The sequence below is a fragment of the Marmota monax genome, unplaced genomic scaffold (genome assembly GCF_021218885.2).
Source record: "Marmota monax isolate L192 unplaced genomic scaffold, Marmota_monax_Labrador192_F-V1.1 WCK01_AAM20220418_F8-fsc00394, whole genome shotgun sequence".
NCBI lineage: Eukaryota > Metazoa > Chordata > Mammalia > Rodentia > Sciuridae > Marmota > Marmota monax.
Window position 1 is genome coordinate 383,350 of NW_026694845.1, and position 18,848 is coordinate 402,197.

Here is an 18,848-nt window from a genome sequence, read left to right on the forward strand (position 1 = left end):
CAGAATACCTGGTGCCAGGTGCAGGGCAGCGCATGCTGTAGAGATACACAGCAAAGGAAATGTTTCTTAAAAGCTTATTGTTCGGAAATCACAATGCTAAATTCCAGTTTCTTGGAAGAGAGGTTACATGGGTCAGCTTCTGTCCTGCCTTGTGAACTCATTTTTTTCTGGCCAGGGACATTGGCTAGGATGTGAAAGCTAATTCACATGAGCCATTGTTTGAGCGCAGAGGGAGGGAGCCCGGCTGCATGGATTCAAATCCTGCTCTCCTGCTAAGAAGCTGTGTGGCTTCCAGGAGTTACTTTACTTCTCTGTGGCAAGGATTTCTCTTCTTTAGAGAAAACATTAGTATTTATCTATTACGATTTTTTTTTGAGGAGTAAGCAGTTTGAACATTGATGACATTCGTTTTTTCAATATAAAACACTTAGAAGGAACCCTAGCACTTAGGAAGACCTACATTTGTTATAATATTATTACTATCACTATTATTATTTCTTAAGGTACTGTTGGAAGAGGCATGATGGAAAGGGGAAATCTTGGGCTTTGAAATGACTTACAACTGGATTCATATTCTGCACCCTAAGTACTTTGTTCAACAACAGCTAGAAAAACGGTCAAAATCCTTCCTCTGCAGGGTTGGAATGAGAAATGAGAAATAATATGCACCCATTTCTATGCCTGGCATATAGTACCTGTTCAAGAAACTTTCTATTTCCCTCTTCCCCTGGCCAGTGTTTCTTGTCAGTGCCCAAACACTGCTAGGAGACAAGTACCCACATGTGAACGAGACGTAGTCCCTATCCTCAAAGGGCTCTTGGTCCATAAGAAAGACCTGGATGCACACGATGACAAAGTGATGTGACAAGGACTCTCATGGAAGTACCAATACAAAGGGTTCCAGGATCATAGGGGAAAAGATTCAAACAAAGTTCATCTGGGAGAATAGAGGAAATCGTTGCCTGGGAGGCAGCGCTTGGGCTGAGGTTTGAGAAAGACCAGGATGCTGCACTGGTCTGAGTATTGGTGGGAGAGGAGTGGGGACATTTCAGGCAGCACAGAGGATGGACCGTGAAGAGAGCCATGAGGCTTTGTTGGGATCACTAGCCACCCTGCAACTCTGATTTCTGTGCCAAACCCCTTGGGGTCTAAGCAGTATATCCTCCCCACCCTGAACAAGCTGCTCATGTGGAGAATTCACAGGAAAACCCCTGGCATAGAAGACACTCAAATCCAAAGTAGCATGCATACACCTCAAGGGGGACACTGCCAGGAAAGTTAAAGTGAACCCCAGATGGACAAGTCAGAAACGTGGTGTGTTTTAAATGCTTTTAATAAAATGAAGCTTCATGCCACTCCACAGTCACCCCACCTTGGCCAGAGCATGGGTCACTCTGGCGTACCTGGGCTGGAACTCTGAGTCCCAGCTAGGGGCACTGGAGTATGAGCTTTCGTCCGAAGCCCTCACACTGTTGGCAGCCTCAGACCCTTCTTGCCACAACCAGCACAGATGTCCTCAAGGATTCAAATCCAAAACTGCACTAGTAACTTCTTCCTCAGGAGAATGAGCAAGGCCCCCAGGTGTGTGTGATTATATGTAGTGTGTGTGTGTGTGTGTGTGTACAGTGCATGTGTGTTTGTATGAGTGTATATGAATTGTGTGTACATGTGGGCTTGTGTATGCATGTGTTATATGTAATGCATGGTTGTATAAATGTAAATGTGTTTATATGTAGTGGCATAGATAGTGGTATATGCACATATGTTTGTGTGCATGTCATGTGTGTATTGTGTGCATTTTGTGTAGTGCATGTAGCAGGCATACATGCATGTGTGTGGAGTGTGGTTTGTGTATACATGCACTGTGTGTACATGTCTGTTCATGTGTGTGATTGTGTGGATGTATGTGAGTGAGAGATGAGGGGCTTGGAAGTCCTCTTCTGCAGAGTCAGGATTCAGAGTTGTCACCTGGAGGGAGGCTCTGAAGCCCACCCTAGTACTTCAGCCCTCCTGCTTGGAATCCTGCTGCTCACTTGACAGATCTGGCTGAACTACTCCTAATTCATCATCATAAAGTGAGTGAAAATCTTCTCTGTGTCCAAATATTTCATTCCTCAAGTCTCTTGCACTAAAGGACAAAACTTTGGCCCTTCTTCCACTAGAGTGCTCTCCCACTCAGAATCCCTCCTAGGTGTCTCACTTGTCAAACTGAATGTCTGGGAAACTCCCAGGGAGCAGTGGGGCTCAACGGGTTACCTGTCTCCATAAGCCTCAGTGAGTCCTTAACAGGAGATGTAGGTAGGATCCTACCATGCACACTCCACAGCCAGCCAGCCACAGGAGTAAGATCCCAGCCCTGCCCTCAAGGTCCTGGCCCAGAGAATGAAAGCTATAAGGCTCTTTGGGACATTAGAAAGTGCTGAAACCTGGGTGCTGAATCCAGTGACCTTGGGCAGGTGCTTGGCCTCCCTGATCTCACCTGTGAAATGAAGCCAGCATTAAACTACACACCTCATTCAGAGTCCCAAACAAGTTAAAGCAGAATATTAAAAAGACCAAATTAAAGATCCAAACGTGTCCAGGGGTGAGTGGAATCCCCTAAGCCCCACCATCAGTTAACCAGTGGGCTCCAAGATCCCAGCCACTGAGATGAGATGGAGTCTCCCATTGCCTTCCCTCCTGGTAGATTTGTGCTTTACTGACTAGGTTAGGACTAGAGGCGGGGCAAGGATGCCCAGGCAGAGTTCCTGAGAACTTCTCAAAGGGGCAGGTTAACCCAGCAAGGCCAACCTGCCCAGTAACTAACTACTCCCTGCACCACAACATACATACTCTTTTACATGTCTCCCAACACATGGCATACACAGAACACACCAACTAGGCATCACATCCAGAAGTGAAACTCACACCCATCACAAAGTGTATGCACTCATACACAACACACTCAGTACATGCATCCCATCGTAGACTATCCTACACACACACACACACACACACACACACTCTAGTAGCCACACTACATGGCCTGCAAACATGATTTTCACATTCAATGGTTTCACAGAAATAGGCATTTCACTCATACACAACGCACATCCTACCCACACTCACTGCATGATACCACTGCTCAAATGCCCTCGCTGCACAGCCACTCTCTCTCCAGCTCATCTCACACTTATTTGCACAAGGCTGCACATAAACACGCGTTGACACTACTCTACATCTCTTCTACAAGCCCTCACACCCGGGGCCCATCGGTGCAGTGCATCCCCCACGCGGCCAACTCCTGCAAGAGGCATCCCGCTCGGTGTGCAGCGGCCACAGTGGCCAGGAATTAAAATGCAGTGAGGAGGAGCCCGGGCGCGTCAGCACCGCGTCTCCAGGAGCGCACCGCGCTCGCCACCGCCGCACCCCGCCCGCGCGAGCCGCGGGGCCAGCGAGCGGAGAAGCAGGTGCTCGGAGCCCAGCCGCGCCAGCGTCGCGCAGCCGCTGCCCAAGTTCGCCCGGGGCCCAAGCAGGGCCGGGCAACCGGGAGAGGAGCTCAGCCATCGCCACCGCGAGCTTGGAGTCTGGAGAGGAGAAGGGCTCACGGACCAAGGAGTCCGGGTCACTCCCGGGAGGTGTTGTCGGGGCTCCGCAGTTCCTGGCTCCCGGCGCCGCTGGGGCAGGGAAGAGAAGAGACAGGGAACAGCGAAGCTGGGCTTTTCTGGAGACACGAGGCATCCCTGAGAGTGGTGCCAAGGGGAGAAGCGACACTTTCCCCTGGCCGGCAGCCTTGAAGGGACTCGGCATTGAGCAGCTTCCCGCAGAAGCCTCTTCCTTGAGAAGAAGCCCCCAGCCCCAGGCGAGGGCGGGCACATCGCAGAGCTCAGGCGCAGGACTTGGGGAAGCCTTCGCGGGTTCCGGCCGAACGCAGCCCGGCAACAGTGAGAAGGAAGGGTCCTGGAGAAAAGGGAGCGAGGAAACAGCGGCTGGACGACCACTCACCCCAGTACACACCCACCCCACCCGCCCAGCCAGAGAGCTGCGGTGCGCCTCTGGGGGCGCTCGTTCCTTGGCGCCTTCTCTCGCATGTCCCAGCACCGCTGGGCTACGGGCCAGGCTAGTGGGGTCCTTGGGGATGTCCAAATCAGGCATGGTTGCCGAGTGGCCCCTCTCCCAGGACCAGCGTAAAAGCTGGGGTTAAGTGGGGCAGGGGGGACTCAGCGAAGGGTCCCCCGAGGTCCAGAACGAGTGGAGGCGGAAGCAGCGCCCAGGAACAGGAGAGGCGGCTCCCAGTGGGGCCCCTCCAGAGGTAGTGCCCGGTGTCTGACATCCTTCAGGAAGACAAGGGGCCAGGAAAGCCTGGGAGGCGCTCGGGAGAGGCCAGTGCCAGGGGCGGCGGGCCGAGGCGGCGCTCAGTCCCGGGCGGGCGCCCGCGGAGGCGGCGGCGGCGGCGCCGGGCGGGCATGCCGCGCCACCGGAGCTCCTTTCGGGCGCACGCTTCCCTGGCGCGGGCTGCGCGCGGCTGCTCCTGCTTCCACTGCTGCTGCGGACTCCCATGGCGGCTCCGCCCGGCCGGGGCCGCCGCTGCCGCCAGCGGCGGGCTGAATGAATGAGCCGGAGCGGCGGAGCCGGGCTGCCCGCGGCCGCGCTCCCCGGCCCGGGACGCTTCCGCATGGCCCGCGAGCAGCCGGCGCCCGCGGCGGTGGCGGCGGCCGGGCAGCCCGGGGGTGGTAGGGGCAGCGAGCGGGCGCTGCAGGGGCCAGGGGTCGCCCGCAGGGGGCGGCCGTCTCTGAGCCGCGCTAAACTGCACGGGCTGCGGCACATGTGCGCCGGGCGCACGGCAGCGGGGGGCTCTTTCCAGCGGCGGGCGCTCTGGGTGCTGGCCTTCTGTACGTCCCTCGGCTTGCTGCTGTCCTGGTCCTCGAACCGCCTTCTCTACTGGCTCAGCTTCCCGTCACACACGCGGGTGCACCGCGAGTGGAGCCGCCAGCTGCCCTTCCCCGCCGTCACTGTGTGCAACAACAACCCGCTGCGCTTCCCGCGCCTCTCCAAGGGGGACCTCTACTACGCCGGTCACTGGCTTGGGCTGCTGCTGCCCAACCGCACCGCGCGCCCGCTGGTCAGCGAGCTGCTGAGGGGCGACGAGCCGCGCCGCCAGTGGTTCCGCAAGCTGGCCGACTTCCGCCTCTTCCTGCCGCCTCGCCACTTCGAGGGCATCAGCGCCGCCTTCATGGACCGCCTGGGCCACCAGCTCGAGGACATGCTGCTTTCCTGCAAGTACCGAGGCGAGCTCTGCGGCCCACACAACTTCTCCTCCGTGAGTTGCCCTGCGCGCGCGAAACGCCCCTCTCCCCAAGCCCCTCTCCCTCTTCCTGGTGGTCCCGATGCCCGCTAGTGGGACTCCGGAGAGCCTGGACACCAGAGCCTGGACACCAGGCTCCTTTTGGTGTCCTCACTGCAGGAAGCCAGTGTACAGCCCACTCTTGTGTCGCCTGAGTCTTTCCCTCCAGGTTGTGGGAACTTGACTTAACTGTAGGAGTCACCTCACCCCAGTCACAACTCCTCTACCCTGGCACCTCTCCTTCCAGTATCTGCCCTCAAACTCCTCCCTGTACTAGTTATGGTCCGATCTGTGGATACTGGTCCCCCTTCTCCCTGGCCTCACCTCCTGGTCCACAGGACTCTCCAACCACTGCTGTGTTTGGGGGGTGTAGGGATGTCTTAAATACGGACTTGTTGTCTTTGGGAAAACCAATTGGAATCTCTTCAAAAATGGGCCATCAGGAGAATACATAAGAGTTCCTAAGCAAGCTTAGGATCCTAAGCAGCTTATGGTTTCATACTTAACAAAACACTCAGAATCTAGGAGGAAACTCCCAGAATATTAACCAACACCAACACTATAGCCAGTTTGGTGTGGGAAGCAGCGGCACCCTTTTGCTTATTTGTAAGAGGGCTGCAGTCTTGATGGGCCCAGCCTTACACTTGCACTCCTTCTCCCAGGCTGTGTAAATGTGGGTCTTCCGGTCTGGAGGCATGCCCTGCAGTTGGGGAGGCAGAGTGACAGGGATGTGCATGCAAACAGCCAGGGCCAGGAGAAGCTGTGCTCAAGGTTTGTAAGCCATTTGCTGTGCTGGTTCCCCCATGCTGTGGTCTGGATAACGCAGCTGTTGGACAGAAGGTATCTGCCGTGCGCAATCTGCCTTGGAGGAGTTCTGGTGCCAGGCCCCAGTGTGGCGAAAGCCGGTCCAGCCATTCATGTGTAAATGCCCCTTAGGTGGGCTTGGGCTTTTGTACAGCACGGGGAAGTTTGGTGTGTGTCTATTCACAGTGCTCTGGAGGTGATTTTGCTGGCTGGGATTCATTACTCCTGATGGTCTCATCTCTGACAAAGCTTTTTTTCTGGGATGGCAAAGAGATGCCATGGTTTCAACAGGTGTTGGCATGATGCTGGCCAGGCCAGGTCTCTGATTGGCTGATCGGTTTATTCCTTGTCTGGGATGATACCCCTGTCTTTTTAGTCTTGCCCTGTTGGCTTTGCTTTAAACCAGCGTAAAAAATAACCCCCGATTATTCATTCCTGAAACAGTCCTTGTTTTCTGGGCTTTTTAGCTGGCCTTTAAAGGTTATCTACCTGGTGGCTGCCGGCCTTGGCAAGCAGGAAATGCTGTTAACATATGCTTCTAAGGGACTTCATGCAGAACTTCAAGTACAATTCTGAGTTCCATAAAGGTGAAGAAATCAGAGTAGCAATCCCTTGTTGCCTGTTGTTCTTCGACTGACCTCTACTTAGCAGCCATTAGAGTTAGATTGAAGTTCAAGGTTACATTCAAGTATCATCAGCTCCATGTGGTACAACAGAGCCTATCGAATGTAACTGTAACATCTGATGATTGCTTTAGGAAGTGTGTGAAATTGAACAGCAGTATTCACTTTTGATATTACCACCGTCCTGAGTTAGCAAGGGGTTTTGGTCCCATTTTTAAAATGAGAGAAATGAAGATCGGCAGAGCTGTCCAGGGCCTAGATCCTGCAAGTTCAAAGTCTAACTTTGCATTCCACTAAATGCATCACACAGAAGCCACATGTAACCCTTCCTCTCTCGTCCTGGGCCTATCTTCTATCTGAGGACCCCTGTTAGGACTCTTATTCCATCCTCACTCCAAGTCCTGTCCCTCCTAGGAGCTGGGAGAGTAGAAAGTGGGGACACCCCAGGTAATCCAGGTGATCAGAACCTTGGCCACATGTTCCTGGGACCTAACCCATCTCTGCATGCTGAGGACACAGTACCTTCAGGAGCCTCCTCTGAAGCAGGTGTGGCCTTGAATTGTTTTAGGTCAGTAGTAAAGGAGTTGAGGAGAATGGGGTCCTTTGGGATATACCCTTCTTTTTCCTCCCTGTGCCCTGCCTCCCTGCATCTGAAGAGTTTGTCAGCCACACCCACCCAAGGAAAAGTATTACTTTCATCCCCAAAGGATTGTGTGCCTACAGCCTGGAGCAGCTTCCCATGATGGCCCTGCCCTGGGAGTTCCTGGCCCCTGAACAAGTCTTGCTGTAGGTTTTCTTGTGGGTCCAAAATGAAAGATTTCACCAGAGGCTTTATCAGGAGAGCCCTTGAGATTCAGAGTAGGCCCATCAGAAAATATTTTTCTCTAAGCTCACTGCTCTGCCTCAAACCTTTGCCACCTTTGATGGAGTGACGCAATAGCACAGTGGCTGAGAGCATGAACTCTCAGGCTGTGCTGACTCTCCTCAAATCCCAATTCTACCCTTACTGTGTGGCCTTAGGCTAGTGACTTCATCTCTCTGTTCTTTAGCTTCCTAATCCATCTAGTGGAGATAACAATAAGTATATACCAAACTCTGTGGCTTCTTTTGCTTTGGAGCTTTTCCTGACCACCCCCCACCCCTACACCACATCAATCAAGCACCTGTTTCCTTCCCCATGTTGGACCCTCTCCTTCTGTAATTGGATGTGGGTCTCACTTATGTGCAGGCCATCATTCCTATTGAACTGTGTTTGTCCCCCCCCATCAAACCAGGGCTGGAATCGGATCTGATTTCCCTGTTGTCTCCAGCACCCACCCACCACACAGCCTTACACATATTTCGTGCAAGGAAGGCCCTGGGGAATTAATACTTTCACCCAGTACCCTCCGAGATTTCCTGTTGTCCTAGTTCCCTGAGCCAAGACTCAGCTTAATTGCTCTAGGGTATACCTGGAAATCCCTGATTCTCATTGGAAATGAGGCTTCTATTTTGTGGGCTTCTTTTCCTTTTAGGAATGGACTTCTATTCCACTTAGGGATTGGGGGCTTCTAATCCTTTTAGGGATGGAGGAGTGGGGAGCAGGGTGCCAAGCACTTGCCAGATACCTGTGATCCTCAAGTCCTAAGAGGACTGACTAGTGCAACAGGTGAGGGGTGGGGTTCCCTGGTGGTACCTTTGGGAGATGATCGTTCTGTTCCCAAGTCAGTCCCATGGTCTGGAAATATACCCTGCCGAGCATAGAAGTGGATAGCCGAGGGGTGTCTGCTGGGTATTCTTGTCAGCAGGTGTTCATTGCAGCCGGGCAAGGGTTAATCCCTCAGCAGTCAGCTAAACCAGTTCCTGCTTCTGAATGCCCGTGTTGTTTCCCTAGCTTCAGCTGTGGACTCGGGCTCTGCACACTCTTGTCCTTCTGGGTTTCCTGGAGGTGGAGGAAAGCAGCCTTCCCTGTAAACTGGGCAAGAAGCAGAGGTGTGAGGCTGAGCGCTCTGGGCACTGAGGCCTCAAAAGAGGAACCGAGGCCAGTCCAAGATCCTCTGCAAGCCCAAGGAGCAGAGGCCCTCTCTGGACGATGGCATGCTTCAGGGAAAGTGTCAGTCACACGTTGGTTTGGGGTGTTGACTCTGCTCCTTCCTAGGTGTGTACCTTGGGCAGATAGTTTGCTTTCTGAGCCTCTGCTAATAAGTCCCGAGCACTGGGATGAAGATAACATGCGCAGTGACTGGCACATGTCTGGACAGCTGTGGGGTGCTGGATATTCAAGAGCCATTGTCACAGCATGAATAAAGAGCTCGGCGGCACAGTGTCTTGGCATGTGGTAGCAGCAGTTGTTAATCACCAATAGAGTTATCCTATCTTTCCATGACCTGAGAGGGGCTATGTGCTCATTTCCTAGTTTGGTCATTGCATTAACCAGTACCCATTTTGAGTGCCAGTCATACACTAAGCTCTGTAACTTGCTCCTGGGGATATAACATTGTATAAGGCTTGGTACGTGTCCTCCAGGAAGCTGCAGGGTCGTGGAGGAACGAGCCAGGTACGCAGAAGCCAGGAGTGTGCAGAGATGCTGCATGGCTCAGAACAGTATTCACATCAGATTGGGGACCTCGGATGGCTTCCTGGAGAGATGACATCTGAGCTGAATCTGGAAAGATGAGTAGGAGTTCCAAGGGAGAGAAAGGGGACAAAGGGACTTCCGAGGGAAGGAAGGGACAATATATGCAAATGAGAGAGTACAGCAGCTTGAAACGATGAGATTGAACATATGCCTTCTAGGCCCTGATACTAGTTCAGAGTAGCTGGAGGGAGGGGCTGGATGTGCCGTGTGGGGGCACAGTTGAGGGGTTGTGACACAGTGGTGTGATGGGGTACCTGGTGACCCAACTGAAGTTTTGAACTTTGCAGCAGCAGTTCTGACTTTTTTCAATACTGGCTGGTAGGGTGTAAACGGGCACTTCATCTGTGTCCCAACCCGCCAGCCACTACGCCATTCCTAACTCCATCAGGGACCATCCTGCCTGCACCCCTCCCCGTTTTCTACCCCTCTTTGCAGGAGTTAACCTTGAATTCTGATTTTGGCCTCTTCCCATATACTAAAAGCCAAGAAAATAGCATTTGGTTTTATCACATTTTGTCATATCATGCAAGCTGGCTGCTAGGAGCCAGCCACAGAAAACAAGAAATCATTTCAGTAACATATTGTTTAAAATCAGCAAATTCTGTTGAAATGAGGCTAGGCCAGGCAAGTCTAGTGGTTGTGAGGATGGATAGCTATAGGGAGTCCAAAAAAAAAAATCTATTTATTTATTTATTTATTTATTGCTTTCAGAGAAAGAACAAGTGAGCTAATACAAGGAAAGTGTTTAGGCACGTTGTTTCTGGCACCAAGTGGAAACTCAGTGGTCTGAGCTGTTTTCCATTCTTGTTACCTGCAGTGAACACTGTGAGCGAAGGTCCACGGCGTACTGCAGTGGGCAGCTGCAACGTGCCAGACCCTGTCTGGAGATGTTTCACTTTATCTCCATCTCACAACCCTCCAAGGTTGCATAATAAGCCATATTTCACAGCTGGAGGAGGTGCCGCTGTAAGAGCTAGAAACTGCTTAAATCACAGAGCAGCAGGTGGCAAGCCTGGGAATCAAACCCAAGTCCCCAGGACTACGAGGGTGCGTGCCCTTCATGCAGCCAGATGAGGAAGGAGCCATGTCTGGGGGGAACAGGGGGTATCCTGGCCAGTCCAGGCCAGCTTCAACTTGGCCCTGGCCAGCTGTGTGACTTTGGCCTTTGCAATGACAGAGCAGGAACCAAATGACCAATGAGACTGGGCAGAAAAGTTCTGCACTCAAGTGGGCCGTCAGAGGAGAAGAGGGCTTAAAGACTGCAGATGGCTTGGGCTTCTCAGCCAACCCATTTCTTTTCTTTCCAGAGCTGAAACAGTGATTAAGGGGGAAATGTACAAGTTATTGAAGTGCTGGCGATAGGACGGTGATTAAATAGACATTTATATAAGGGACATGAAAAGACCTCTACCAGTTATTTGACTTGAGGGAAATTAGTTTAGGGAATCAAATGTAAACCCTGCTCAGGTCTGTAGATATCCAAATTGACCAATGTCAAGCTTATTCTGATAGTGGCTCTTTGGGGGCCACTGTGGCCAGTCAGAAAGTCATCAATCAGATGTCGGCCCAATTGAAAAGGACTGGTGGATTAACCAGGCTATTAGCTTTGTGTGACGGTTGCTTTCATTCTCCTAAGTGATTTGCTTGGATCAGTTACTCAGATTCAATCAACCAATGCTCATTAAGTGCCTACTATGTGAGCCAGGCCCTGACCCACAAAGATGACCATAAATCCCATCTGTTTCTGGCCAAGAGGCCCCCCAAAGGTCAGTGTGCTCCATCAAGGTGGGTAGGGCGAAAAGGAGCTGTCTATCATACAATGAGTGGGGTTGGGGTTTGTGTTGGACACTGTTTCACCACATTCGCATTCATCTGTACCAGAATCAAGTCAGTGTTTTGGAAGCCACTATACAGATGAGGAAACCGAGGCTCAGGGGAGACACAAGGTCACGCAGCCGAGCAACAGCACAGTCGGGGTTCAGCCAAAACTGCATACACTCCACACCTGATGTTTTTTCCTATGACTCCACTCTGACAACCCTCAGACCTGCTCATAAGGACAAACCCTCCAACTAAGAGTGTTGCTCACAGCCTCCCAAGCCTTTGCCTGGATCTTCTTTGGCTGCCTGTGGCTTTTGAACTCCAAGACTCATCCTGAGTTCCAAGGCCTGCAAACCTGAGAAGGAAAAGCAGTTCTTAAGAGCATGGGATCAATAATGAACTTGCATTTTCCTGCTCCCGACAGCCAAACTTGTTTGTAGATCTACGGCAGGGAATCTACCAGGGGAGCTGAGAAAAACTTTAAATCATGCCACCCTCTGAAGCGAATGACCGTCTTCAGTCTTTCAAGGACACTGATAACTTGAAGACCTCGAGAAGGCAATGTTACCACATTGAGATCCAGCTCAGGCCCGTGCTAACAGATGACTCACTCGTAATTGGAACATGAATTGTTGGTAAAACAAATAGGAGGCTGCTAACGTTACTGGGGAAGTTTGTTCTCCTGAGCATGTCAAATATCTCCCCTGACACCATTGTTTATACTATTAATTTGCTTAGTAAATTGTTTTCTCGGATTCCACACACATTTATTGAGCTCCTACTCTCTGCCCCGCACTTTTACATCCATTATTTTATTTCAGCCTGACACTGCTGGACGGCAGAGGAAAGTCTCCCTTTCCCTCCGGCATAGGTCAGGAAACCAAGGCACAGAGCAGGGTGGTACCTCACCCAAGATCATAGAGAGAAGTGCTGGTCTCAGGGTCCCAAAGTCAAGGTTGTTTGCACCTGCCACATTGAAGTTGCAGCTTTGGCCAGACAAACCGGCTTTCTCATCCTTAGCCTCGATTTATTCACCTGGAGTGGAAATTGCAATACACGTTCCTATCCCATTCTGGTGGCAATGGAAGGTGCTTATTGCACTCTGCCGGCTGCCTGACTCCAGGGAGGGGAGTGACTTGCCTAGGGTCACACAGCAAGGAATGGAAGAAGAGCCAGAATTTGAAATCGGCTTGCCTAAGGCACCATATACCCCTAGCTCCTCTATTCTTGGCGGGAATAGGCTTGAGGGGATTTTACCTATGCTGAAAGATTTTCTTAGTGGGGAAAAGGGACAGATGTGTGAGCAACTCCCTCAGCACTGAAAGAAAGGGACTACTGTGAGCTGGTGTTGTGGCACCTTCCTGAATCTGTCTAGGACCCCGACGTCTTTCCCTTCCCCTTAGGCAGGTCTGTTCCGGTGCAATCCAAAGGGCTGGGGGGTGACTGGGGAGCCCTGCAGGGTGGACATGCTTCTCTACCTTCAGCATGCCAGATGCCTAGGCCCTGATTCCTAGTATGGGCGGGGCCTGCCATTTGCATTTCTAACAAGCTCCTGGGTGAGGCTGATGCTGCTGTTCTATGGATCACACTTTGGCAGATAAGCTGTGGGTTCCTGGAAGCCCCCTGAAACCTGAGAATGAGGGACTTGCACAGCTGTCGATCATGTCAAATTCACTGTGTCTGTAAGAGCTATGGGGATGCATCCTACAGGGAGGGAAGAAAGGGAGCCTGGGGAGGAACACTGAACTCCCCAGAGAACCCAGGATGATGTGCAATAGCAGGTGCATCATTGTTCCAAGGCAGCCCCTGCTACCCCAGAGCAGGGCCAACAGAGGACGTGAACCAAATCAAAGTGCAAAGGCCCTGTGGTAGGCTGAATAATGGCCCCTTACAGATGGCCATGTCCTCAGCCCTAGATGAGGCCGGTGAACATGTCACCTTTGCAGATGGGATTCAATGAAGGACTTTTGAGCTGGGGAGATTATTCTGGATTATCTTGGTGGACCCAATACAACCAAAGTTCCTTCTAACTGAGAAAGGGACACAGTAGAGTCAGAAGGAGAAGAGATGTAACCATGGAAGTAGAAGTCAGAGAATCAGAGAGAGATTTGAAGACACCGAGCTGATGATGGCTTTGGAAATGGAGGAGGTGGCCATGAGTCAAAGAGTGGGGGCTGTCCCTAGAAGCTGGAAAGACAAGGAAATAGGTTCTGCCCTGAAGGCTCCAGAAACAACACATCCCTGCCCATCCTTTGGTCAGAGCCAGTAAAATTCATTTTGACTCCAGCCAACAGGATAGTAAATTTGTGTTGTCTGAAGCTACTAAGATTCCTGGTGATTTGTTATAGCAGCACTAGGAAATAAACAAACAAACATGCTTCTCTTGTTTCTGATGTATGAAATATTTTCTGTTACAGACCTGAATCCACATAATGAATCAGGCTAGGTGGTTTTGGAGCAGAGTCTGCCTAAAAATTGGGGAAATAAAAGGATTGGTAACAAACATAAATCTAGTTTTAAAAAAAACACGGGAATATTTTGACCACACACTGATGCAAGCTTGAGAATTTGGACCCCTGAAATTTGGAAAAAAAGACCACCAGGAGGGGGCACAAAGATTTCTCAGGAGTCAGACAGACTCATATTCAAATTCTAGCTCTGCCAGGTATTAATAAGGGAGAGCTGGTGGTGGTGGGGAGCTTACCATCATCAAGACACCGACTCCTCATTTGTAAAACATAGATGGTACCTTCCTTGCGGGATTGTTGTGAAATTTAAGTATAGTATATTAATCTTTTGAAAGATTATTTATGGAGAGCCAGCCATGGGCTAATGTCAGCAGATAAAAGTTAAGTATAAATACAGAAAGTGTTCCTACTCTCCAGCACATAAAAGCACTGTGTAAATGTACAGGTACTAGATAACTAGGATCTATCACTCATGTCCTCATCAGCAAGGCCCTGGGGGGAAAAGGCTTGCACATGCTGTCCCACAATGCTAGCCAGGAAGCATCCAGAGGTTTTCCCATTGCTCTTCTCTGGGTGGGTGGGAGCCTTTTGACTTTTCTTCCCCTTTAGCACTCTGGCCAAAATTAAAAATCAGAGAGGGAAAATCCCGGTTGCCCAAGGTCACACTGTGAGTCACTGGCGAGCCGGAGGTAGGCTGTGGGTGTACTTGTGTTTAAGCCTCTCAATGATCATTTCTTTTCACCGCAGAATCAATCTCTCTAAACTCTCTTCTGCCAATATATGTATTCTGGCCATCCCCTTCTGATTCTGATGGCATATCTGATCTGAAAGTTGTTGATACTCTGATCTCTGGAAGTGAAGGGTTTAATCTTCTCTTGGAACCCCTCCCAAGGAAAATTATTTTCCCACTTTGAAATGGCACGGGCATCCACTGTGAACTCACATCCATAAATCTGCGGCGACGGCTCAGGAAAGCAGATGAGGTTTGATTCTGCTCCTCAGCACAGTCTCACCGAGCAAATTATGGAAAGAATTTGATTTATAGAAGCACCTCAAAGGCTTTGGAGTGAGACGTGTGTTTATTCACTTTATTACCATTTATTTTACACTATCTCTTTATGCTCCCTGCACATGGATTGGAAAGACTATTTGGATAGATGCTTGTGGACTGCCACATGGCACGGCCCCGTCGAGGCACGTGGCCGTCTTTGGCTAGGTAGCCGAGAACTGCAGTTGGGGGATCCTGGTGCCGGTGTTAGGGGGAAAGCCCGGCCGGTGCAGAGAAGGCCAGAGGCGCTGGCCCAGCTCCGCCTGCACATCCCCAACTCCATATTTGCGTGATGCGCAACCAGCTGCAACCCCAGGCTGCGTGCAGGCGGCTTGATTTAAGATTCAAATATCTCCGAGCAGCTGGGGATATTTAACATCGCAATAATTACATTACATTTTTTTGACGGTACGTGGAGTGAGAGCCTTTTTTGTTGCTGAATATTCCATGAGCATCAAATATTTTAACCAGCCACGGAAACAGGACTCCATTTTTCACATCCAAGTAGTTTCATTTTTAGAATTCTGGCTGAGGACGGCATCTCTGGCTTTCATCTTTCACCACGTCTTTGGAAGGGCAGGAGTGAGATGTCCCTCTTCTGCAACAGAGGGACTCATCCGGGTGAGCTTGTGAGGCCGAGGGGAGAAGGAAATGGTTCAGGAGTCGGGAGGCCCCCTAGTGTGCTAGGACTGATGGTGTCCACGTGCCCAAAGTGACATCCTTGATACAGATAGTGTCTGTGGGGTGGGCTGTGGGCTCTAAAATGTTAATTCTGGCTATTTAGGTGGAAATGATGGATTCCAGGAGGTGGGATGGGGAGAGAGAAGAGTGAGGAAGGCCTACTATGCACCCGGATCTGTGGTGCACATTTATTAACCTCTTTATTCTTCAGAACACATGCTGGAACTAATTCCTGTTATATCCATTTTACAGATGAGGAAATCAAGGCATCTTTGCTCCTTATTTTGACACCCTTGCCCACCTCATCATGTTCGCAGACTCATGAGCAGCCCATGAGACAGGAAAGTGCCTCTTACCTTGGCCGACCTCCTTCCTCACACCCTCCTAGAATCAAGGGTTCATGGCCCTGAGCTACAGCCAAGTCACTTAGGAGCCCCTGGTCTCTTTTCGGGGAATTTTCCAACTTCCATGCCCTTGCTTGGGCTGCTGCCTTCCCCTGGATGCCCTGATCCTCCATCTGCCTCTTCCACTCTGTTTTAGGTGCTGGGTCCTGAGACAGGCTCAGTATATGCCCAGAAGGCCACATGCAGGTTGATAAGAGGCTGCCTGAGACAGGGCCTGGAGGAACTGGGGTGGTGGGAGGGAGTCTTGCCTTTTTGCACCCTTATCTATGCTTCCAGCTTCTTAAAACCACGTGTGTGTATGACTTACAACAAATAAACACAGAAAACAAAACAAAAACGTTGCTTTAAAGAATCCCATATCTTCTGGGTCATCTCAGGCCTCTCCTCCCCAGAATCATGTGTAAAGCAAAGACAAGTTCTCCAGCCTTTGGACCACATGGCCATGTCTCTGCCCTGCCTAGGCTCCTCTTCTCTCCTGGTCACTTATTGTGGTCAGTGCCCCCTTGTCAACTAATATGTCCTTGAGGCTGAAGACAATGTCTGGCTCTGTCCTGTGGTGGCCCCAGCCCCTAATGCTGTACTTTGGAGGTCATGGTTTCCCTGTCTGCATAACATATTGTTGAACCAGGTAAAAAGATTGGTACCAACAGAATAATAGTGGATTCACTCAGCGGGAGCTCACTCAGTGGTTCATCAACTCATTCCACAAAGTGTTACAGAGCTCCCTCATGAGCCTGGGGCTTTTTGGCGGATATAGAATTCAGGAGGATGAGTTGAGCCCTTCCTGCCAGAACTCACATAGCAGAGATGGGCTTTCCAAGTCTCTCTGAAGATCAGAATCATTGAGAGGACTTGTTAAAAATCTCCAGCCCCAACCCAGAACTACTGAGTCAGAATTATAAGGGAGAGACCCAGTCATTTTTTTTCTTTCTTTCTTTTTTTTTGGTGTGGGGGGAAGGTACTGGGGGTTGAACTTAGGGGTACTTGACCACTGAGCCACATCCCAGCCCTATTTTGTAATTGATTTAGAGACAGGGTCTCCCTGAGTTGCTTAGTGCCTTGCTATTGCTGAGGCTGGCTTTGAACTCTCGAGCCTCTGGTCTCAGCCTCCTGAGCCACCACACCTGACCCAGTCATTTATTTTCAACAGGCACCCCTCCCACCCCATGATTGAGGATTTTTTTTTTTTAAAAAACTGCATACAGGGGAGTGGATGAGGCTGAAATTATGCAAGTAAACAAAGAAATGAGCAAGGATGTTTCCAATATTAATAATCTCTGAAGGCGTGGGATAGACAGTGGCAGGGTACAGTGTGGATACCAGGAGAAGGGAGACATGCCCTTCTCAGGGGAAGTGATGTCTTCCCTGGCTCCTGTGAGATGAGAAGGGGAAGCCACACGGGGATCTGGGGAAAGCCTTCCAACTGGGGAATGGCAGAGGGAAAGCCCCGTGTGGGGAACAGCTGCTGCTTCCTCCCAGCCCTGGAAACCTCAGCTCAGTGGCTCAGTCCCTTGTTCTTTGTCCTGTGGGTACATCTGCTCCTTCCAAAACGGAGCTCACCCACACAGCGAGAGAGAACAACATGAATCTAGCAGTTCTGGAAATATTGACCCAAAGAATGCTAATGGGATGGAGCCTTAGGTCCTTCGGCTGAACTCTCCTCTGGAAAAATAACTCCAAGGGAGTGGAAAAAAACTGCTGCCTCCCCAGGGGCTGGGGCTGGGGCTGGGGCTCCGTGGTAGTGCACTTGCCTGGCATGTGTGAGGCACTGGGTTCGATTCTCAGCACTGCATATAAATAAATAAATTAAATCAACAACTAAAAAAAAATACCTGCTGCCTGGAGAATCCAACTTCAGATCCCCATTGGCAGCTCAGGGGGGGACTGACTTAGCCAGGAATACCATATCCTGGATATTTAGCACCAGGTTCCTCTGCTGGTGAATCTTCATGAGACCAAAGGTCTTAGGCCTAAAAAATTGTTAGGTCAGGGTAGCTGGTTGCCCACTGTGAAAACAGACGCTTCCCTGGTTTGGTATTTTGCAGGGAATTTGCAAGTCTTTCATTTCTGTTCACCTTCCTGGTAACATTGAAAAGCAGACAGCAGTGCTTCCATTTCACAGATGGAGCAGCTAAGGCTTGGAGGAGGGAACTGACCTGTCCAAAGTTACCCAGCTAGCCCCGCAGCCAGGATGGTTCTGTCTCTTGCTCTGCTACTTTCCTGGCTCATGGTGTTGAATTGCTACTGAGAATCTAAATCGATGCCCTTCAGCACGCTTCATTGTCAGTGTCACCTCCTGGGGGAAGTCTTCCCTGATCTCAATGGAGGGCATCGTGAAACCTGGCCAGGGAGCTGAAATCTTTGACGAGGAGGCCTATAACAGTGCCTGGGTTGTCCATAAGCAGACATTCTTGAATTTCAACAACTTTTATATCGTGAGACTCAACTGGGGATGTTGCAAAAATGCAGATTCTAGTTCAACCCTGTGGGGCCTGAAGTCCTGCCTTTCTGACAAGCCCCCTAGTGACTCCAGTGGCTGCTGCTGCATGCACCATGTTTCATGTTGCAACAGTTTTTAAAGCCAGAGTAGAACCTGGCTAAGAGTGGAGGAAGCAACCCTGACAGTCCTGGGTGCTTATCCATCCTGACAATGTATTCTGTGTTGCAATGAATCATTTTGCAGGGACAGTTCAAGGTGGGCCAGCCTTAACCTGAATAGTGCCATGAGAAGCATAGCTTCGTCTCCCAGGCTAGACTTTTAGGAAGCTGCTGCTTGGAAATGCAGACTGTGCAGCCCTTGTTAAGTTCCTGTTAAGGGTAACTCTTTCCTTTGTCTTTATACGACACTGCAATGACTGGTCATTTAGAAACCGGTGAATAGAGAAAGAGCAACAGAGTCACATAGCTCCAAAATGAATCCCCTGCAAACACAAGCCACCAGGTTTTCTGCATCCTTTTCTGATTTTGTGGATATCAGTGGACGTGTCTGTGACAGGTGAGAATCCAGGGAGAGCCTCTGTCATGATCACAGTAATCAGTCTTTGTCTTTGAGCAGCGTG

General features: G+C 50.6%; 1 protein-coding gene across 1 annotated transcript in view; it reads left to right on the forward strand.

Moving 5' to 3' along the window:
- Positions 1 to 4,591: 4,591 nt before the first annotated feature.
- Positions 4,592 to 18,848, forward strand: part of LOC124080422 (acid-sensing ion channel 2-like) — a 251,938-nt gene continuing 237,681 nt past the window's right edge. Inside the window, exon 1 of the mRNA XM_046426345.2 lies at positions 4,592 to 5,299. Within this exon, the coding sequence (XP_046282301.1) occupies positions 4,592 to 5,299 (708 nt within the window). The remainder of the gene's footprint in view (positions 5,300 to 18,848) is intronic.